The sequence below is a fragment of the Tupaia chinensis genome, unplaced genomic scaffold (genome assembly GCF_000334495.1).
Source record: "Tupaia chinensis unplaced genomic scaffold, TupChi_1.0 Scaffold149011_1, whole genome shotgun sequence".
NCBI lineage: Eukaryota > Metazoa > Chordata > Mammalia > Scandentia > Tupaiidae > Tupaia > Tupaia belangeri.
Genome location: NW_006208857.1, coordinates 439,289 through 462,100, shown reverse-complemented (window position 1 = coordinate 462,100; position 22,812 = coordinate 439,289). Strand labels below are relative to the sequence as shown.

At 52.5% G+C, this 22,812-nt stretch overlaps 2 protein-coding genes and 1 pseudogene across 4 annotated transcripts; 2 read left to right on the top strand and 1 right to left on the bottom strand.

The window, feature by feature from the left end:
• The first annotated feature begins 571 nt into the window (after nt 1–571).
• Nucleotides 572–3,936, top strand: TPI1 (triosephosphate isomerase 1). The gene is made up of 7 exons (XM_006170789.3): nt 572–859; nt 2,045–2,168; nt 2,270–2,354; nt 2,429–2,561; nt 2,865–2,950; nt 3,188–3,275; nt 3,405–3,936. The coding sequence occupies exons 1-7, from the start codon at nt 634–636 to the stop codon at nt 3,518–3,520; spliced, it is 858 nt and encodes a 285-aa protein (XP_006170851.1). The 5' UTR covers nt 572–633; the 3' UTR covers nt 3,521–3,936.
• Nucleotides 3,937–4,058: 122 nt separating this feature from the next.
• Nucleotides 4,059–6,385, bottom strand: SPSB2 (splA/ryanodine receptor domain and SOCS box containing 2). 3 transcript variants are annotated; one of them, XM_006170791.3, is made up of 3 exons: nt 6,299–6,385; nt 5,286–6,031; nt 4,059–4,448 (listed from the first exon to the last, which is right to left on the bottom strand). In XM_006170791.3, the coding sequence occupies exons 2-3, from the start codon at nt 5,947–5,949 to the stop codon at nt 4,321–4,323; spliced, it is 792 nt and encodes a 263-aa protein (XP_006170853.1). In that variant the 5' UTR covers nt 5,950–6,031; nt 6,299–6,385; the 3' UTR covers nt 4,059–4,320. The 3 variants fall into 3 exon arrangements, with proteins under 3 accessions (XP_006170853.1, XP_006170852.1, XP_014440621.1); XM_006170790.3 differs by having other exon boundaries at nt 6,281–6,384; XM_014585135.2 differs by having other exon boundaries at nt 6,205–6,377.
• An 11,872-nt stretch (nt 6,386–18,257) lies between these two features.
• Nucleotides 18,258–18,794, top strand: LOC102501290 (ADP-ribosylation factor 4-like; annotated as a pseudogene).
• The last annotated feature ends 4,018 nt before the right edge of the window (nt 18,795–22,812 follow it).

The window sequence follows — 22,812 nt, the reverse complement described above, 5'->3', positions numbered from 1 at the left end:
GAGCTTGGGTGTGAGATGGGAAGGTGGAGTAGGGTGCCCAAGGCCAAGCACAAAGCCAGGATGGGGGAAGAGGCCTTCCTCCAGCAGTCACAGGAGGGGCCCAAGCAAGCCTTTCTCAGATGTCTGACTTGTCGGGCCCTAGCCAGCTGGAACAGAGTGGGCACCCCTGGGAGGGAGCTGCTGCCAGCGCCCGAACCCTCTCGGCTGTGCTGGTTTTGTGCTCTGAGCCCTGTCCTGGGCCAGCAGCTGTGGGCTAGACTGCCTGGGTCAGGCCGAGGTGCCTACTCAGCAACCCGGGACCAAGCCATTCCGATGGGGGCAGAGGGCTCTCCCCCAGAGTCAGAGAGATACCCTCGTGCCCGCTCAATCCCAGGGAGCAACTTGGTCTATGGCCAAGCTGCTGCCAGCTAGCTGCACTCTGGGGGTGGGGGGGGCGAAGTCGTGAAGTGAGGGGTCTCCTGAGCACAGGGCCTCACAGTTCTTCTCCCTGAAGTGAGGCCATCAAGGCAGAAGCGCTGAACGCCCCCGCCGCGCCTAGAACGTTGCTACCAGAGAGGGGGAACGTCAGAACCGCGCAACAGCAGGCGAGGGCGGGCTAGGGGCAGGGCTCCCTCGCAGGGGGCCGGGCTAGCCATGGCAGAGGACGGCGAGGGGGCGGAGCTCTGCTTCACCGCGCTCTATATAAGCGGGCAGTGGCCACGGCTGCGCGGTGGTACTGACCTTCAGTGTGTCGGATCTAGCGCCATGGCGCCCTCCAGGAAGTTCTTCGTGGGGGGCAACTGGAAAATGAACGGGCGGAAGCAGAATCTGGGGGACCTCATTAACACCCTGAACGCGGCCAAGGTGCCGGCCGACACCGGTAAGACCTTGCCAGGGCGGGGTCGGCCCCGGGGGGATGGGAGGCCGGGCGTGGCAGCGCCCTCTGCGGAGCTCCTCGAGTCCGGCGTCCGCGTGGACCTGGACCCAGTGCTGGGCCGAGTGCCGGGCTTTGGCCCCGCGTCGTCGTGGCCCCATAGCCGCTGTCCCAGACGTGTGTCGCGGCGGAAAGGTGGGGCATGCATTTAATGGGGCGGGAAAGGGCCTCTTGGGTGTCCGGGAGGAAGATAGCTCTGGGGCCCAGGCGCGCTGCACCGGCCAGAGCCCAGGATCGGAGCGGAGCATGAGGTCTGGGCTATCGGGGAAAGCTAAAGCAAGCCCCCGAGGGTTGGGGAGGAGGCCCAGCTCACGCGGGCTTCCAGCTACCTGCCCCCTCGGCCGCCGCTCCCGCTCCCGCTCCGTGCGCCGCTGCACGTAGCCCCAGACTCCTCCCCCGGAGGGCCTAGGCCCCCAGCCGAGCTGCCCCGGGCCCTGAACCACCTGTTCCGACCCCCTTCCCCTCGGCAGCCTAGGCAACGTCTACCTTCCACAGAAGGGGCAGAGCAGGTGCCGAACAGGCTGAGCTGAGCCATTTGGGAGTGAGGAGCGATCCAGCCGCTTTCCCCGATCTGAGACCGGGAAGCGCACGGCCTCTGAGCCATCAACTCCCGGCCAGCCGCGGCCAGTGTCATCCTCGATCCTTGCCCCTCACCCTGCTAGATCACAGAGCCTAGAGATGCGTTCCCTTCTCGTTTATCTCCCCAGGAACTCAATGCAAACCCAGGAGCTGGCCCCTTCTCTTTTTGCCAAAAATCCATGCCTTGCTGAGGAAGGGGGGGATGGGCTGTTTTAGAAAGGAGGCAGGGTTGGCCCCCAGAGAATGCTGAGTGTGGGAGGTACCCATTCCCAGAATAGCCCCGGGGAAATTGGAGCCCCGACTTGTTAAAAGAGCAGAGGGCAGGGTGAGGGCCGCGGCCTCTCAGGGGCACTTGGAAGGCTCCAGGAGTTGGGCGCAGGCCTAGCCTGGGCTGGGAAGTGGGCAAAGATCATCTTGCTGGGGTGGAGAGGGAGGGCAGCAGAGCAGAGGGAGAGGGGCTGGGGCTGGGCGCTGGGCTGTGGGCTGTGGAGCCGGACAGGAAGTCTCTTGGAGGCTTTCTTTGATCCCATGCCCCCTCCCATCTCATCTCAGAGGTGGTGTGCGCGCCCCCCACTGCCTACATCGACTTTGCCAGACAGAAGCTTGATCCCAAGATCGCTGTGGCTGCACAGAACTGCTACAAAGTGGCCAATGGCGCCTTCACTGGGGAGATCAGGTGAGATGGAGGCAGATCTGTGTGGGGATCGGCTCTTCCCTCACTGCGGGGAAAGCCACAGGCTGGGTCCCTGCTGACCCTGCCTTTGTGTCTTCCCGTAGCCCTGGCATGATCAAAGACTGTGGAGCCACGTGGGTCGTCCTGGGACACTCGGAGAGAAGGCATGTCTTTGGGGAGTCAGACGAGGTTAGTAACCAGGAGGGCGGGTAAGAGATGCCTTGTCCTCCGAGGCACGGCTCACCGCGTCTGTTCCTCTCCAGCTGATTGGACAGAAAGTGGCCCATGCCTTGGCAGAGGGACTTGGAGTGATCGCCTGCATTGGGGAGAAGCTGGACGAGAGGGAAGCTGGCATCACGGAGAAGGTCGTGTTTGAGCAAACCAAGGTCATCGCAGGTACGTCTGGGAAGGGGGACCTTTGAGCTGGCCGGCCAGGGTCATGGAGTCACAGAGGGTGCGGTCAGAGTCCCTGCAGCCTGACTCCATCCCCAGGCCCATCCAGGACAGGAAAGGGGCAGGACGGTGTCCCCACATGGTCGCATGGTCCCTCTCACTTCTGCGCTGCAAGGTCTGGGTGTCAGCTGAGATCCTTCAGCAGCCACCAGGGGGGGCAGCAGGCCATTGTCATTTTCATACCCTGGGGAGCTTGGCTAGGTAGCTCCTTCCTGTTCCCCCTCGACAGTGACCTCTGTCCTGCAGATAACGTGAAGGACTGGAGCAAGGTTGTCCTGGCCTACGAGCCTGTGTGGGCCATTGGGACTGGCAAGACCGCAACACCCCAACAGGTAACTGCCCCAGGAGCCCCGCCCTCATCCAGCCCTTCCTGGGTAGAACTGGATAGCCAGAGCCCACCGAGACCAGCCCTTCGTTTTCACTCCCAAAGAAACACGCAACTTATCCAAAGGGCATCCGTTCCAGGGCTCTCGCTCGGACGATACCACACGGGCCCTCTCCAATGGTGCCATTGAGGCTCCCTCTCTGAGTCAGAAAGGGTCTTACTTCATCTGGCTTCTTGTCTTTAGGCTCAGGAGGTTCACGAGAAGCTCCGGGGATGGCTGAAGTCCAACGTCTCTGATGCAGTGGCTCAGAGCACCCGTATCATTTATGGAGGTGAGTGGGTTTGGCTCCAGCCCGAGGAAGGGTGGGGTAAGAACTAGCCTACAAGCCCTCCTTCGACCTGGAGGGAGGGATAGAGTGTTTCCTCCTGTCCCTGACTAAGCCTTCCTGCTTCCTCCCCAGGTTCTGTGACAGGGGCGACCTGCAAGGAGCTGGCAAGCCAGCCCGACGTGGACGGCTTCCTCGTGGGTGGTGCTTCTCTCAAGCCTGAGTTCGTGGACATCATCAATGCCAAATAAGCCCCATCCATCCCCCCTGCCCTGCCTGCTAAGCCAGAAGGCAGCCCAGAAGCCAAATAACTGCCCCCACCTTGCACCTGCTTCTGATGGTGTCCTCTGCCCTGTGGCCTCATCCAAACTGTACCTTCCCCAGAAGTGGCTGGGACCAGGCCAACCCCTTCTCACGATAATGGTTGGAACTAAACATGTCACCAAGGTGGCTTCTCCTCGACTGCGAGGTAGAAGGGGTGGAGCTTACTCATGGGTCCCCGCAGGCCCCGGTGAGGGTTAAGAGAGAGAAACCATCTTCCTCTGCCGTCTACCATCGTGGGGCCAAGACCCCCCCAAGGCCGGGGTGCTACCCTCCCACGGTGCCGACGCCTGTGTGTTGTGTCTGTGAGCTGTCCCCTGTGAGGGCAATAAACACCTGGCTCTAGCCTCCTGGCCCATCCTTCACTGTACTTGCCCATGTAATCCCTCCTGGTCCTTCTGAGGCAGCCACAGGACATTATGTGCAAAACAGGGAAAAGGGAAAAAAAAACCACCATGAACAGGTTTCTAGAACACTTTCTTGCTACTTTTACTTGAAAAAGTCTTGTGTACCAGGCTGCCGCAGCCTTCCATGTCAGCTCTGCCTCTTCCGGCCCCTCGGGGTGGCTCTGGACTGCTGGACTTCCCTGTGCTGGGTTGAGGTGGGCCCAGCCTCACTCGGCCTCAGGGCAGGCATTCAGCAGCTGCTCCAGGCTGGCCATGCCTCCAGCCTGACCTCTGACAGGCAGGGTGGGGGCCAGGCCCCCACACGGTCTCTGGAATCCCAGGGCTCACTGGTAGAGCAGGTAGCGCTTCATGGCAGGGGGCAAGGGCAGAGCAGACACCTGGCCCAGCCGGGTATCCCCCAGGGTGTGGCGCACACACAGGCGGCTCAGGTGCATAAGGGAGTGCGGTTCCCCTGGGGAAGAGAGGTGTGTGAGTAGGGGTGTGTCCACCAGCTGGACATCCCAGCTACAGCTCCTGCCCAGGTTCCCTTCTCTCTTGCTCTGAGACCCCACCTTGGCCAAAAAGGGAGACCTAAGGCACCCTGAAGTTCAGCATGGCACGGTTCTCACAGCTCAGAGCTGGGGGTGAGGCTCTGGCTGAGGCCCTCCAGGCAATAGGCAGAGGTGGCTGGACGGTGGAGCTGGCCCAGGCTCTGATTCCCCGCCAGCCGGGGCGGAGGAGGTGAAAGAGGATGACCCCCTTCCACTGGATAGTGGCTCGCCAGGGTGACAGGAGGACAGGGTCCTGCCCTGGCCCCAGTCAGTTTCCAAGGAGGCTCCTCCCCTGCAGCCCCAGCCCACTGCCCTGCCTCCACCCCTCCCTGGTACCCAGGGTCCAATGGCTCCAAGGAAGTAGGTCTTTGTCACAGTCAGTCCTGAGGCCAGGGAAGGGGAGACACTCCCTGGGTTCTGCCGCTGCCAGTCTCCTTTCTGGGTTTGTCTAGACTAGTGCCCATTTAACCCTTTGTACCTCTTGTTCAGGGGTTAATAGTGCAGTAGCCCTCATCCCTGGAGTGTCCCCTCCATTCTGAGTTACTTGCCAAGGGACCTTAGAAATTACTTTCCCGAGTCCGCTGCTGTTAGATTAAATTAGACAACAGCTGTGAAGACCCCTTAGCCCTCCCTGGCACTGAACGGGGCTAGGAGCACGTTAGATAAGGCCCACTCCCTGCTCTGGCCCGACCTTGAGTTTCCGTCCCAAAGCTGCCACAGTGACAGAACCCTCTCCCCACTCCTGCCCCACACCTCACCTCTCCTTTCGCCCAGGTAGCGGATGCGGACCTGGCACTGGCCCCACACAGCGCTTACTGCCGGGTAGAGGGTCCTGCCCTTTAGTCCGCGGAAGGCAGGCCCCAGGTAGGTGCCCCCGATAGCGTAGCCCAGAGTACCCTCCTCCATGTCCAGAACCACCAGCAGCCTCTCCGGCACCTCCAGTTGCTTGCCCCGAGGTCCCGCTGGATACTGGGGGGCCCCGGGCCCCTTGCTCTGATGGTAAAGCTTCCCCCGCCCGATGTCCCAGCCCCAAGACTCGCTGTTGCTGCCCAGCAGTGCCGCGTAGTGGTCCGCCTGCAGCGGGGCGAGGGCCGTGGCCACGCCCACCACGGCGTGTGTACCCCTCTGCTCCGGGGGCCAGCTGATCTCCCAGGCGTGCAGGCCCCTCGAGTAGCCTCTCTTACCCCGGGCCCCATCAGTGCTCTGGGCCACGGGCCGCCGCTCAAAGCACAACCCCCCTTCCTTGACCTCGATGTTTTCAGAGCAGTCCTTGGGGTTCCAGCCGTGGCGACGCTGAGCCCCCAGGTCAGGAGGGGGAGCAGACAGCAGCTCCTCTAAGCCCTCAGGGCAAGAGAGGTCAGGGTACAGGGTCTGTGTGGTGGGGGTGCTGCTGCTGCCCCCTGCCAGGGCCGTCTGGCCCATGGAGATGAGGAGCTGAAGGACTCCCCAAAGAGCCTTGCTAGGGCGTCTCTCTTCTTCAAGTTGAGTTCCAGTTCGAGATTACCTGGAGGGGAGATGGGAGAGAAGGTGGAGTGAAGGCCGGAGCCCCGACGGGGACTCCCCACCCAGGCACCCCATCCTTTCCGTGTTGACCGACAGGCCCGCTTCTCCCTCGCTCTCCCAAGGCTTCCAGGCCCATCACTCTGCCCCCACCCCACCGGGGCGCCTGAGACTCACTCGGGAGCTCGCCTCTTATGGCCTCGCCATGGACCGGACCCCGTGCCCATCCCGGCCCCCCACCCTGGCCCTGAACCTTGCTTGGCTTTCCAACCGGAGAGGATGCTGGGCCTTAGATGAGCCCAGCCGAAAGAGGTCCGAGCTCGCCGGGCGCAGACCGCCCGCCGCTTCCGCCTCCAGGGCCTCCCCTGGGCGGTGCCCGGCCTCGGCCCCGCCCTCACGGGACTCTCTGGGGCAGTTAACCCCCTCGTCGCCGCACCTCGCCGCTTCCGCCCCGAGGCCACGCCCCCGCAGGGCGGTTAACACCGCCCAGGTCTCGGCGAGGAAGGCACGCCCCCAGGCCACGCCCCCGAGGAGCACGCCCACGCCGAGCCCGCCACGGCGGTTAACTCTGGTCTCCGCACAGACCGCGCCCCGCCCTGAGGCCCCGCCCACCGGGGAGGGCCGCCCGGCTGTTAACCCTTCCCTTGCCGCTGCGGAGTGCGCACGGAGCAGCCCCAGCTCAGAGGTCCCCTCTTCAATGACATCATCGCGCTGAGGTCCCTAGGGGTCTATTTTCACCATCTAACTGAGCCACCTGAACAACCAACTCCTGAGCCCTGGAGGATAAGGTGCATCATGTCAAGGAGGTGGTCTCCACTGCACTTGGCTTAGGTTTCCTTCTGCCTGTGATTCTGGGTCGTTTCTGGGCTGGCCTCTTTTCACCTGGGGTCGAGGCAGCCTGTGCTATGTCAGAGGTTCTAGACTGTATTTCCGTCTATGCGCCGGATGTCACGTCTTCACACAGTCCTAGGTCTTCATACTATTGCCAATCACTCCTGAGCTGTTGGAGTCATATCGCGGGCATAGTGGCTAAGATCCTGGGAGTTTTTGTTGTTGTTGTTTTTGTTGTTGTTGTTGTTTTTGAGAGATTTTCACTATAGGGTGCGTGCGCTCGCCAGATAGATAAGAGACATAGAGACAGAAAGCGAGAAATCACCCCCCAGGGGGGATGGTCACTCCGCAATCCCTTCTCCTCCACTCTCCTCTCGGGGTCTTGGGCATGCACGCACAGCGCCCGGTGTGAGTTCTAAGCCACCGGGTCCAGGACGCGAACAGCGGTCGACCACGTGGGAGTCCAGCAACATAGCCATTACTCCAACTGCTGGTTCCCAAGATGCTGGTTTTGAATGTACCTATGCAAAAAAAAGAAAAAAGAAAAAGAAAAAGAATTGCTTAATTTAATTAATTGAAGATTTTTGCCACAGGGCACGTGTGCTCACCAGAGAGGCAAAGAGAGGGGGAGAGAGAGAGGAAATGAGAAAGCAAGCCACCAGGGCTGGGACTGGAACTGTGGCCAACCAGTTTTCTATAGGGCTGATCTGTTTACCAGAGGCAGAGACAAGAAAAAGAGAGTGAGAAATCACCCCCACCACCACCACCAGCTGGAGGTGGGGGGTATAGTCAGACCATGGTAGGAGTCCTGCACCTTAACTACCATGCCACCTGCTGGCCCCAGTTGCCAGACTTTCTTTAATTTCTTTCTTTTTTTCTTATTTTGCTGGGAGATAGGGAAATCACAGGAGGAAAAAAATCTGTCTATATTTTTATATTGAGTAGGTGGGTGTAGAAGAGAAAGCAGCCCCTATACTGGACCCTATTCAGCAGCAGCTTCTTGTTCCATGGAGTTAAGACGACTTGGAGGAAATGAAAGTTGTTTGGAGAACTCCAAGTGTAGTAGTGGCTGTTTGCTGTGATGGGTAGAAGGGCTGAAGTGAAGGGTGAAGACCCCTCACACTCCTCACCTTCCCTCATTCTATGTCCTGGAACCCTGGGCTGAGAAAGCACCACTTTCCTTCCTGCTCTTGGGCTTGTTGAGGCCACGCAGTGATAGGGAAGGACAGGTGAGCACAGCGACACCCCCAGCATGTTGGCAAAGACAGCGAGCTGCCCTCATGATCATCCTGAGCTGCCCTCAGTGATCATCCTGAGCTGCAGGCCCGGCCAGCCGGGGGAAGAAGACCTGGGCTGGAAATTCGGAGCTCCAGCTCTGTCCCAAACCAGGCCCTTCCACTATTTTTAATTTTGTTTTGAGAATTTTTTTTTTTCTATAGGGCTGATCTGTTTACCAGAGAGGCAGAGACAAGAAAAAGAGAGTGAGAAATCACCCCCCACCACCACCGGCTGGAGGTGGGGGGTGTAGTCAGACCACGGTCTGTCTCTTTCATTCTCTCAGGATTTTGGACACGTGCGCCAGGCATGATTTTCAAGCTGCCAAGTCCAGGAGTTGACTGGACCCGATGGTGCGTGTGCGTGCGTGCCCAAGATCCTGAGAGGAGAATGGAGAAGGAGCCCAGCACCTTAAACACTATACCACCTTCTGGCCCCTCCAGACACCTCCCCCACCCATTTGCCAGCCCCAAAAAACCATTTTCTAAGAGGTTTTTGCCTTAGGGCATGTGTGCTCACTGGATAGAGAGACAGAGATAGTGAGAAGGAAAGTGAGAAATGCCCCCCCCCCAGGGGAGAAGGCCATGCCACAGTCCCTTCTCCACTCTCCTGGAATCTTGGGCACCACCCAGCGTGTTTCAAGTCACTGAATCTGGGACTTGAACCCTGGGAGTCCAGAGACATAACTGCTATGCCATCTGTTGGCCTCTCAGGCTTTTTTTTTCTTTTTTTTTTTTAAGAATTATTTTAGGGACCAGCAGGTGGCATGGTGGTTAAGGTGCTGAACTCCCACATGGCTAACAGTGGTTCAAGTCCCTGACCTGGCGACTTGTCTTCTCATTCTTCCTCTCTGTCTGTCTCTCTCTGGTCAAATTGAAGAATAATAAATAAATAAAACAAAATAACATAATTTATTTTTAATTTGACCGGAGAGGGACAGAGCAAGAGCAAGAGAGAGGGAAAGTGAGAAAGCAAGCTGCCAGGTCTGGGACTTGAACCAGGGTCAGCCATGTGGGAGTCTAGCACCCTTAACCACCACACCACCTGCTAGCCCCCAGTTTTTTTTATTCAGACATTTTTGCTATAGGGTGTGTGTGCTCACTGGAGAGACAGAGAGACAGAAGGGAGAAATCACCCCCTGGGGGATGGCCGTGCTGCAATCCCTTCTCCCCCATTCTCCTTTCAGGATCTTGGGCGCGCACGCACATGCACCACCGGGTCCAGGACTCGAATTATGGTCAACTATGTGGGAGGTTCAGCGACACAGCCACTACGCCATCTGCCAGTTCCCCCCACAGACTTTTTAAAACTTGTTTACACAGGGCCAGCAGGTGGCACAGTGGTTAAGGCGCTGGATTTTCATGTGGTTGACAGCAGTCTGAGTTACAGACCTGGCAACTTGAAACTCACACCAGGCGTGTGTGCGTGCATGCCTAAAATCCTGAGAGGAGAATGGCGAAGAAATCACCCGGGGGAGAAGCACCTTGTCTCATCATGCCCTACCTCCTCCCCCAGCCCTCCAGCCCTGCAGGATCTTACACATACGTGCTCATGCCGGGCTGGGGATCCGACCACGGTCGTCCATGTGGCTCCAGCTTTGCAGTTCACTTTGCTCCCCACCATACCACTAGGCGTGGCCCCTGGGCTGAACCGTGACGATGAATGGGCATTAGCCCGACAGGGGCTTCTGTGTCATGCCCTACCTCCTCCCCCAGCCCTCCAGCCCTGCAGGATCTTACACATACGTGCTCATGCCGGGCTGGGGATCCGACCACGGTCGTCCATGTGGCTCCAGCTTTGCAGTTCACTTTGCTCCCCACCATACCACTAGGCGTGGCCCCTGGGCTGAACCGTGACGATGAATGGGCATTAGCCCGACAGGGGCTTCTGTGGCACGAAGGAGGCACTGCAGACAGGGGCAGCAGGGAAGGGGCGAGAACCTGCAGGGGGGTTAGAGAGAACCTGCAGGTGGATTTGAGGAAGCCCAATGCCTTCAGGGTTGCTGCAGCAAGGACGGAAGTGTGAAGGACGGTCATGGGGCGGGACACTTCAGTTGTGCTGTGTAAAATCCTTGGTCCTTCAGGTTCAGATTTCCTTTCTTTAAAATTATTTTATTTATTTATTTATTTTAAGAATTATTTTATTTAACTTTATGTATTTATTTTTAATTTTATCAGAGAAGGACAGTTTCTTTTTTCTTCTTTTTTTGAGAAGTTTTTGCTATAGGGCACGTGAGCTCACCAGACAGAGACAGAGAGACAGAAAATGAGAAATCACCCCCCAGGGGGGATGGCCACGCCGCAATCCCTTCTCCTCCATTCTCCTCTCAGGATCTTGGGCATGCATACACAAACGCCCAGCGTGAGTTTTAAGCCACTGGGTACGGGACGTGAACTGCGGTCGACTACATGGGAGTCCAGTGACATAGCCATTACGCTAACTGCTGGTCCCCAGAGAAGGACAGAGTGAGAGAGAGAGAAAATAAGAAAGCAAGCTGCCAGGTCTGGGACTCTAACCGTGGTCAACCATGTGGGAGTCCAGTGCCCTTAACCACCATGCCACCTGCTGGCCCCAACTTTATTTATTTATTTTAATTTGTCCAGAGAGGGACAGGGCAAGAGAGCAAGAGAGATAGAGAGAAAGAGAGAGGGAAAGTTAGAAAGCAAACCGTCAGGTCCAGGACTCAAACCACAGTTGCCTCTGCGGGAGTCCAACGCCCTTAACCACCACGCCACCTGCCAGCCTCATCTTTTTTTTTTTTTTAAAGAATTATTTATTTATCATTTATTCATTTATGTGTTTATTTTAATTTGACCAGAGAGAGAGAGGGAAAGTAAAAAAGCAAGCCACCAGGTCTAGGAACTCGAACCATTGTCGGCCATGTGGGAAAGTCCAGCGCCTTAACCACCATGCCACCTGCTGGCCCCAAGGTCCAGGTTTCTAAGATTAGATACCCGTCCTGAGATGCAAAAGGAAAAATCACGAACACTTGGAAAAGGGAAGTTTTAATAGGAAGGTGAGTGTTCTGACCAGGACAGAGGACACCGCCATGTTGGAAGGGCACGCGGGTGGGCAGCCGCCAGAGAAGGACGAGTGTCCCGGAGTGGGCGAGGTGTGGCATTTATCCCAGAGTTGAGGGCGAGTATTTCGCCGTGGGAGGCCTGTCCAGGGTCTGTGTTCTCGGCCCTCCAGGGCTTCCTCCTGCGCTTGCGCTTCTCTCTCCCAGGCGAGGAACTCAGTGCCCTAACCCGGCTCAGTGAGGACAGAGGAGGGCCAGCATCCTTATCAGGACCAGCTGCCCGGTCAGTCTATGGCCCAGGGGGAGCGGGAGGTTGCCCAAAACGTGCTGTTGGGTCCTTTTGTATTTGTGAGGAGTGACAAGAGGGGAGTTAGCCGTACCTATGTGCCTTCCTAAGGTACTAAAGAAAAAGGAGATCTACCTTGGGTTCCTGGTGCCGGGGCTCAGTGGGAGGAAGGAGTCTGAGCGGAGGCTCTAGTTGTCACTCCCGAGAAGTTGTGACTGATGCGACAGGTGTCCTTCTGCCATTTTGTAGGGATACTTGTTCTTTTCTAGCTAACTGCCCATCACAGGAGTCCCACTGGTCACTGAGGCCTGGAGGCCACGCTGAGAAACGCTAAGGTTATCCTGCAGGATGGGCAATCAAAGGAGCCACCGCAGGAGGGAGGAGGAGCGAACCAGGTCTGATATGCATTTTAGAAACACCACCCTGCGGGGCCAGCAGGTGGCGTAGTGGTTACCTTAACCCAGATTGGGCTCCCAGTGTGGCGCTGGACTCCCACATGGTTGACCTGGGTTGAAGTCCTGGACCTGGCGGCTTGCTTTTCTCACTTTTTTTCTCTCTCTCTGGTGAGCACATGTGCCCTGTTGCAAATTTTAAAATAATAATAACAGTAAATTAAATAAACATTCCTTAAAAAAAAAAAAAAAAAGGAAAACAAAAAGAAAGACTACGTGCACCAGTGTAGAGGGGGCTTTGCAGGAAATAGGACCCGAGCCACAGGTCAGCTGTGTGGGATCCAGCCACCTTAGCCACCATGCCAATGACCAGCCCTAAAGTATAATTTTAACTTATGAGATTTTCAGATTATGATGGGCTTATTGGGCCATAACCCCATCATAAATTGAGGAGCATTTGTACTATGGGAGTTTTTCGATCAGAAGTCTTTGGCAGGCCAGCAGTTAGCGTGGTGACTAAGAAGCTGGATCTCAAATGGCCAATTCCATGGTCCAAGTGCTGGACCTGGCAGCTTGGAAAACTCACAGGCTGTATGTGCATGCGTGGCCAAAATCCTGCCAGGAGACTGGAGGAGAAGGGACTGTGGCGTGGCCATTCTCACGGGGCTTGATTTCTCACTTTCCCTCTCTCTCGGGTGAGCATACATGGCTCATGGCAACAACTAAAGATAAAAAAAGGAATGGGAAGGGTAAAGGTTACATTATGTCATAGTCAAAAGTGCCCTAGAGGGACCAGCAGGTGGTGCAGCGGTTACAGGGCTGGACTCCCACATGACTGACTGTGGTTCAAGTCCTGGACTCAGTGGCTTGAAACTCATGCTGGGCACTTGTGCATGCATGCCTAAAACCTGGGGAGGAGAATGGAGGAGAAGGGTTTGTAGTGTGACCATCCCCCTGAGAGATGATTTCTCACTTTCTCTCTCACTGTCTCTCTGTCTCTCTCACTGTCTCTCTATCTCTCTCCTCTCTGGAGAGAGCACATGCTGTGCCCTATGGCAAAAAAGAAAAAAAAAAAAAAAAAACAGGGACAAGTAGATGGTGTAATGGTTACGTAGCTTGGACTCCCCTACTGCCGGCTGCAGTTCGAATCCCGGACTCAGTGGCTTAAAACTCACACTGGGTGCATGTGCATTGTGGACAGAAGTCTGACTGCTTTTTCCTGTTTTCCAAAGTCCTTCCCGGAGGGCCTGGAAGGAGTCACACCCACAAATATTAACAGGCCTTTTCTCCATCCACGGGGATTCTTCCTAAGTCCTGTCCCTGGCATAGTATCTTTTTTTTTTTCTTTTAATCTTGAGAACCCAAGAAGTTTATTTATTTATTTATTTATTTATTGGAGAGGTTTTCGCTATAGGGCACGTGCGCTTGCCAGACAGACAGAGAGAGACATAGAGACAGAAAGCGGGAAATCATCCCCCGGGGGGATGGTCACGCCGCAATCCCTTCTCCGCCATTCTCCTCTCAGGATCCTGGACACGCACGCACACGCGCCCGGCGTGAGTTTTAAGCCACCGGGTCCAGGACGCGAACCGTGCGGTCGACTACGGGGGAGTCCAGTGACATAGCCATTACGCTAACTGCTGGTTCCCCCTGGCAAAGTATCTTTGAGATGTATATTTCAACCAATTACAGTATATTCTTTTGATTATCTCTTCCCAAGACACAGATCTTCCCTTCCAATCACCAACCTTAAAATTGTGGAACCCGCCTACAACCTGCAAGCTCCGGCTTCCACACGTCCCACCTTCTTGGGCCAGACCAATGGAAATCTCTTCACTAATTCTGTCTGTTGCTCTCAAAAATCACATAATGTACCTGATCACCCTGGAGAAAGGCATGCTTGCTTCCTCTCTGGGCCTAGGTCACTCATATTCTGCTTGGAAATAAACTGCATTAATTACTAATGATTAATTTTTTTAGAGTTGGTCATTTTCCGTCAAGAGCATGCATGCCCAAAATCCCAAGGGGAGAATGGAGGAGAAGGGATTGTGGTGTGACCATCCCCGCTGGGGGATGATTTCTCACTTTCTGTCTGTTTCTCTGGCGAGTGCACACACCCTATAGCAAAAATCTCTAAAAAAACAAATTTCTATACCCTATCTATTAGGAATAGCATGTTGTTTTGTAAAAGTCAGTGCATGGGGGTCAGCAGGAGGTGTAGTGGTTAAGGTGTTGGACTCCTGGGACCAGCAGTTAGCGTAATGGCTATGTTGCTGGACTCCCACGTAGTCGACCGCGGTGCGTGTCCCGGACCCGGTGGCTTAAACTCACGCCGAGCGTGTGTGCGTGCGTGCCCAAGATCCCAAGAGGAGAGTGGAGGAGAAGGGATTGCGGCGTGACCATCCCCCCTGGGGGGTGATTTCTCGCTGTCTCTCTCTGTCTTTCTGGTGAGCGCACGCGCCCTACAGCAAAAACCTCTCCAAAAAAAAAAGAGAAAGAAGAAAGCTAGCCCGGGCAATGTAACAAGACTCTGTCTAAAAAAGTGCAGGTGTGTGGGTGGGGAGGGGAGGGGCAGCAGTTGGTGTGGTGATTAGGATGCTGCACTACCACACGGCAGACTGCAGTTCAGTCCTGGACCCAGTGGCTTGAAAATCAAGGCAGGTGCATGTCTGTGCAAGGCCAAAATCCTGAAAGAAAAAGGGAGGAGAAGGGATTGCGACCTGGCCATTCTTCCCCCTGGGGGGTGATTTCTCACTTTCCCTCTCTCTGTCTTTCTGGTCACTGCATGTACCTTTTTACAAAAACCTAAAAGAAAAACAAAAACAACAAATTGGAAAACACAGTGGATTCCACATGGCCAAGTGTGGTTCAAATCCTGACCCTGCAGCTAGAAAAAAAATACACTAGCTGGAACCAGCAAATGACATAATAGTTACATTGCTGGACTCTCACGTAGTGGACTGCAGTTCAAATCCTGGACCTACCAGCTTAAAACACGTTGTTTTAAGTGTGCATAGCTTAAAACACGCCGTTTTAAGTGTGCATGTGCATGCATGTCCAAAATCCTGAGAGGAAAATGGAGGAGAAGGGATTGCGGTGTGGCCATCCTCCCTGAGGGGTGATTTCTTGCTTTCTATCTTTGTGTTTCTTTGTCTCTGTCAAGAGTGTACATGTCCGGGAACCAGCAGTTAGCGTAATGGCTATGTCGCTGGACTCCCACGTAGTCAACCGCGGTTCACGTCCCGGACCCGGTGGCTTAAAACTCACGCCGGGCGCGTGTGCGTGCGTGCCCAAGATCCCGAGAGGAGAATGGAGGAGAAGGGATTGCGGCGTGACCATCCCCCCTGGGGGGTGATTTCTCGCTTTCTGTCTCTATGTCTCTCTCTGTCTGTCTGGCGAGCGCACGCGCCCTACAGTGAAAATCTCTCCCCCAAAAAAAAAAAAAAAGAGTGTACATGTCCTACAGCAAAAACCTCTCTCTCTCTCTCTCTCTCTCTCTCACACACACACACACACACACACACGCTGGGCAAGGGTGCATACATACCCCAAATCATGACAGGATGATGAAATGGAGAAGTAACTGCGGCATGACCACCCCAAAAGGGCTCTTTCTCCCTCTGTTTGCAGGTGCCCTCTGGCAGTTAAAATAGGACAAAATACAGAAACAAGGCCAGCTCTCTGGCAGGGTGATTAAGGTGGCTGGATCCCACATAGCTAACTGCGTGTTTGAGTCCTAGACCTGGCAGCTTAGAAGACCGGCAGGCGTGTGTACACGTGCGTGTGTATGGGTGCCCAGAATCCCGACAGGAGAAAAGAGAAAGGACTGTGGCGTGGCCGCCCTTCCTGAGCAGCGATTTTGCACTTTCTCCCCTTCCTGTCCCCCAACTCTTTGGAGAGCCAACACACCCTGTAGGAAAACTAAACAAGCGAGCAAAAAGACATGGTACTCACCAATTGCCGCCAGTCAATCTTGAACTTCTCAAACATTTGTTGATAAAAATCATATATTCAGGACCAGCAGATGGCGTAATGGTTACATCGTTGAACTCCCCCGCGGGTTGACCGAGACTGAGTCCCGGACCCAGTGGCTTTAAAACTCACGCTGGGCGCGTGTGTGTGCGTGCCCAAAATCCTGAGAGGAGAATGGAGGAGAAGGGGTTGCTGCGTGGCCATCCCCCGTGAGGGGTGATTTCTTGCTTTCTGTCTCTCTGTCTCTCCAGCAAGCTCACGTGCCCTATAGCAAAAATCTCTCAAAAAAAAAAAATTCATATACTCAATATGCTGCAAATAATTTTTCATTATTTTAGAAAGTTTATTAAACATTAATATTTTATTATAGAACAAAAATTCTGATTAAGTTGTTTTGCTTTTAACCTAAGGTTTTGTTTTTTTTTTTTTAAGAATTATTTATTTTATTTATTCATTCATTTAACCTAAGGGGTTTTTAAAGAGGTTTTTGCCTTATGGTGTGTGTGCTCACTGGGGAGAGTGAGAGGGACAGAGGCAGTGAGAGGGCAAGTGAGAAATCACCCCCCAGGGGGCATAGCCACTCTGCAATCCCTTCTCCTCCATTCTCCTCTTGGGATCTTGGGCATGCTCGCACATGCGCCAGGCGTGGGTTTAAGCCACCGGGGCCAGGACTTGAATCATGGCCAACTACCCGAGAGTCCAGCGACTTAGCCATTACGCTAATTGCTGGTCCCTACCACGTCCAGAACTCTTAACTGCAGTCAGCCATGTGGAAATCCAGTGACATAACTGCTATGCCATCTGCTGGTCCTTTAACTTATTAAATGCCACAAGAGCCAGTGCACAGGAGCGCGTATCTCAGTAAACACCTTCCTAAGGAAAACCTGTTCTCAGAGACAGAATTTAAGATGGAACTGCAGATTAAAGGGGCAGGCCTGCTGGAAGGGGAGCACAGAGCTGGGTGTAAGTGCAGCTGGAGAGGGGAGCCCACAGTGAGGCGGAGATCATGCACAAGGCTCTGACTGCCCCACCGGCTCCCAGGGTAGGACTTCTCCATCCTTCATTTCACCCCGTCCTCCTCCTCAGGCCAGTGATCCGCTCCTCGAGTTGGAAGTTGTTCCATGTCTCTCCTCATGGTATCAGTGGGAGGAGCGCTCTCAGAGGGAGGGCTGAGCTGAAACTGTCATAAGCAATCTTCACTTTCTAAAAAATAATTGTTTCAGGGACCAGCAGTTGGCGTAATGGCTATGTCGCTGGATTCCCATGTAGTCAACCACGGTTCGAGTCCCAGACCCGGTGGCTTAAACTCACACTGGGCACGTGTGCGTGCGTGCCCAAGATCCTGAGAGGAGAATGGAGGAGAAGGGACTGCGGAGTGGCCATACCCCCTGGGGGATGATTTCTCGCCTTCTGTCGAGCGCCCACCCCCATTAAGCAAAAAAAAAAAAAAAAAAAAAAAAAAAAAGTTTTATTTATTATTTTTTAATTTTACAAGAGAGAGAGGGAGAGAGAGAGAAAGTGAGAAAGCAACTCACCAGACCCAGGGCCCGAACCGCGATCAGCCGTGTGGAGTGCAGTGCCACCTGCCAGCCCCTGACTTTTCACTTTTTTATTGCGAGAGGACATATATAAAAATACACTAAGCTTAAATTGCTCAATTATTTGTTTTGGAGTTTTGGAGTGGGGTGGGCAGAGGGAACATGTGCTGGCCAGAGAGAGACAAAGAGACAGAGAGAGAGAGAGAGAGAGTACTCAGTGGGGCATAGTCATGGGGCAGTCCCTTCTCCATTTCTCCATCCTGTTGGGACTTCGGGCACACATGTACATAGAAATGAGGGCTGGGACTCAGACTACACTGGTCCCTATGGGATCCAGCTCCCTTAATCTCTGTGCTACAAGACTAGCACGCATTTCTTTTTTCTTTCTTTCTCTCTTTTTTTTTTTTTGGGAGAGATTTTCACTGTAGGGCGCGGGCGCTCGCCAGACAGAGAGAGACATAGAGACAGAAAGCGAGCAATCACCCCCCAGGGGGGCTGGTCACGCTGCAATCCCTTCTCCTGCATCCTTCCCCAGGACCTTGGGCACATGTGTACATAGAAATGAGGGCTGGGACTCAGACTACACTGGTCCCTATGGGATCCAGCTCCCTTAATCTCTGTGCTACAAGACTAGCACGCATTTCTTTTTTCTTTCTTTCTCTCTTTTTTTTTTTTCTTTACCCAGCATGTTTCAGGCTGACTGACAGGGATTCAAACTGCAGTCACTGGGGCCAGCAGGTGGCATGGTGTTAAGGTGCTGTCCTCCTACATGGCTGACCACAGTTCAAGTCCTGGACCTGGTGGCTTGACTTGCTTTCTCACTTTCTCTCTCTCTGTGTATGTGTCTCTCTCTGGTCAAATGAAAAAAAAATGCATGAGCTTTTCTGCTTCTGCCCATCACAGGGGCCACTACTGTCATGGGCCTGACCATCTCCTCCCTCTTCTCTGGACTCTTCGACAAGAAGCAGATGCGCATTTTGATGGTTGGATTGGATGCTGCTGGCAAGACAACCATTCTGTACAAACTGCAGTTAGGAGAGATCCTTCCCGCCATTCCTACCATTGGTTTTAATGGGGAAACAGGAGATAAGAACATGGGCTTCGCAGTGTGGGATGTTGGTGGTCAAGATAGAGAAAGGCTTCTCTGGAGGCATGACCCAGAATACCCAGGGTCTTATTTTTGTGGTAGATAGCAACGATGGGGAGAGAATTCAGGAAGGAGCAGAAGAGCTGCAGAAAATGCTTCAGGAAGGTGAGTTGCGAGATGCAGTGCTGCTGCTCTTCGCCAACAAGCAGGACTTGCCAAATGCCATGAGCATCAGCCAAATAACTGATCAATTAGGTCTTCGGCCACTTCGAAACAGAGTGTGGTATGCACAAGCCACTTGTGCTACACAGGATCCGGCCTGTATGAGGGCCTTGACTGGCTGTCAGAGGAGCTTTCAAAACGTTAAGTGAGACCGGACGTCAAACCAAGGACACGTTAGACAGAACTGGTCTAGCCTGTTGTAACAAGATTGGTTTCCATCTTGGTTATTAAATGGTATCCAGGACTATTTTGGGTAGAATATTCCAGAGTTTGAACTTATTTTGTTGCCAATTATTGTTTACCGGGTATGTTGCTGGTTAGCAATCTGCTTGGTTTAAAAGAAATTCTTGGGGGTGGAAAGTGTCCTCATTTTACTTCCCTTAAGCCTTTATTTGGACAGAGCTATTCTGAATATCTTTTGAGACCACAACAAATCATGTCTTAGAGTTCTCTCCTTTCTACTTTAGTGATGTCTTTATCATTCCTGACACTGTCTGCTCATTTAAAAATGTACCATTCCATTGTATTTATTTCTCTACCTTGCCAATAAGATTTTCTAATACTGCTTATATCAGCCAGGGAAATGCTCCAAGACACTATTTAGCTCTCTTGAACAGAGAAACATCTTTTTTCCCCCTATCTCTAAGTCCTGGCTTTTTCATCAGTCAGATTTACCTTTTTCTTGATATGGTTTGGATTTGATAGCTGCTTAGTTCTGAGTTCGTTGCAAAGAGTTAACATTGCGATGATTTTTAATACTCAGCAGGTTGTCTTCCTTTATATTATACCTTTTTTATTTGCATGTTGCTTTTGGTATCAGCCTGGCTCTTTGCCCAGTATATGACAGTTGGGTTGATGTCTTATTGTTTATTGGTAAACCTATCTTGATAAGTTTTTGAAAAATTGATCTAATGCAGCAAGTTTTCATAACCCATTTGGAATGACTCCTAATAAAATGAGAAAATACCAAAATAAATAAGTAAATAAATAAATAAATGAGCGCCCAACAGTTGGCATAATGGCTATGTCGCTTGACTCCCATGTAGTCAACTGTGGTTCGAGTCCTGGGACCGGGGGGTTAAACTCACGTGTGCATGCATGCCCAAGATCCCAAGAGGAGAATGGAGGAGAAGGGATTGTGGCGTGGCCATCCCTCCAGGGGGTGGGGGGGGATTTCTCACTTTCTGTCTCTCTGTCCTTCTGGTGAGTGCAAGTGCCCTATAGCAAAAATCTCTCAAAAAAAAAAAAAAAAAAGAAGAAGAAAAAAATTAATGAATAAAGTTAAATAAATAATTCTAAAAATAATAATAAGTAAAATGAAATAAATAATTCTTTAACAAGAAAAGATTGTAGTCACTTTGGAGAGCTAACTTCTCTCAAGCGACACATTACCACCAAGTCATCAAGATGGCCTATAAATTTATACACACACACACATATGTGCGCATGTGCATGTGGTCACTACCAAAAAAAAAAATCAGAAGCAGCTTACCAGTTTCCAGAAGGCTCCTTTAAAAAAAAATTATTTATTTATTCATTCACTTATTTTAATTTGATCAGAGACAGACACACAGAGAGAAAGTGAGAAAGCAGGCCGCCAGGTCCAGGACTTGAACCATGATTGGCCGTGTGGGAGTGTCGAGCGCCCCAACTACCACACTACCTGCTGGTCCCCAGAAGGCTCCTTCTTGTTCTTTCCCAAGGCTGACTCCTATTTGACTTCTATCAGTATAGGCGAGCTTGGCTGTTCGACTCCATACAAACGAAACCACATACTATGTGTTCTTTCATGACTCACTTATTCTTCCCAACCTTTTTTCCAACAATAAGTCATCCATGTTGTTGCATGAAATAGTAGCTCATGGGACCAGCAGATGACGTGGTGGTTAAGGCGCTGGACACTCCCACATGGCTGACCATGGTTTGGATCCCCGATCTGGTGGCATGGTTTCTCACTTTCTCTCTCTCTCTGTGTCTCTCTCTCTGGTAAAATTAAAATAAATGAATGAATAAATAAAATTTAAAAAATAGTAGCTCATTATTGTTATACAATATTTCATCATTGAATATATCATACTTTATTCTACTGATGTGGACATTTCAGCTGTTTTCAGTTTTTACCTTTTTTTTTTTTTTTTTTTTTAAGTTTTTGCCATAGGGCAGGTGCACTCACAGGAGAGAGACAGAGAGAGGGAAAGACAGATCCATCCCTGGGGGTGCCATGCCACAATCCCTTCTTTTTCTATTCTCTTCCTGGGATTTTGGGATGCACACACACGCCCGTTGTTTTTCTTCAAGCTACCAGGTCTGGGACTCAAACCAAGATCACCCATGTGGGAATCCAGTGCTAGCTAGCTATGTATGTATGTATGTATGTATGTATGTATGTTTTTACTTACTTATTTATTTATTGGAGAGATTTTTGCTGTAGGGCACGCGTGCTCACTAGAAAGACAGGGAGAGACAGAGACAGAAATCACCCCCCAGGGGGATGGCCACGCCGCAATCCCTTCTCCACCATCCTCCTCTCGGGATCTTGGGCATGCACACACACGCACCTGGCGTGAGTTTAAGCCACCAGGTCTGGGACTCGAACCGCGATTGACTACATGGGAGTCCAGCAAAATAGCCACTATGCCAACTGCTGGTCCCAAGGAATCCAGTGCTTTAACCACCAAACCATTGGTGGGTACCAGGTTTTAACTATTATTAACAAAAACAACCAAGCAGAGGTGTGGTAGTTAATGCGGCTGGATCCCACATGGCCAAATCGTGGATCCAGCAGCTTCCAAAGCATGCCAGGCATGTGTGCATGCATGCCCCAAAACCCAAGAGGAGAATGGAGAAGGAATTGTGGCATAGCCACCCTTGGGAGGGGCACCCTATAACAAAACTGTAAGGAAAAAAAAAAAGCTACAATGTGAATTATCATACAAGTCTTTCCCCCGACATTCATGATAAAGTGTGGGCGACACACCTGAAAACGAGACACAGACTGGACCCTCCACTGGGTCTGGCGACATGGCCACCCCTTCTCCATTCCTTGAGGCCGCTGGACCTTGGGCACTTGCACGGACTAGGCCAGGGATTGCAATCACAGTCCCCATGTGGGACCCAGCTTCCAGAGCCAGTCCTGAAACAATCTTTCTGGTGGACCTAGGCATGCATTTTTATTGGATGCAAACCTATATACAGAACTGCTGGGTTATAAAGAATTATACAATGTATGGGAACCAGCAGTTGGCGTAATGGCTATGTCACTGGACTCCCACGTGGTCGACCGCGGTTCGTGTCCCGGACCCGGTGGCTTGAAACTCACGCCGGGCGCGTGTGCATGCGTGCCCAAGATCCCGAGAGGAGAATGGAGGAGAAGGGATTGCGGCGTGACCATCCCCCCTGGGGGGTGATTTCTCGCTTTCTGTCTCTATGTCTCTCTCTGTCTGTCTGGCGAGCACACGCGCCCTATAGTGAAAATCTCTCAAAAAAAAAAAAAAGAATTATACAATGTTGGTGCCAGCAGGTACTGTAGTGGTTAAGGCTCTGGACTGTCACATGGCCAACTGCAGTTAAGAGTCCCAGATCTGGTGGCTTGAAACGCATGCCAGGTGGGCCAGCAGATGGCGAGGTGGCTAAGGGGGATTCCCACATGGCTGACTGCAGTTCAAGACCTGGTGACTTGCTTTCTCATTTTCTGTGTCTCTCTCTAGTGAGCACACATGATCTGTAGTAAATTTTAAAATAGAAATTAAAAAAAACCCTCATGTTGGGCACATGCGTGTGCATGCTTGCCCAAAATCTCAGGAGAATGGAGGAGAAAGGACTGCAGCATGGCCACCCCCTCAGGGGGTGATTTCTCACTTTCCTTCTCACTGTCTCTCTCTGGTGAGTGCACTCCCCCTATGGCAAAAACTTAATCAAAAAAAGTTATACATGCAGACATATATACATACACATATGTATGTATGTATATATATCACCCGTGATCTTCATGTTTCTCTCCATAGAGAAAACACCTGAGTGATTCCAGAAATGGAATCACTCGGGTATTTTGCAGCACGGAACACTGCAGTCAATTTAGGAAGATTTGAACTGGTCTTATTCTATGCATGCGTTTGTCTTCTAAAGGTGATTTATCAGTGCCTCAAGCTTTTTATTAGTGGCTT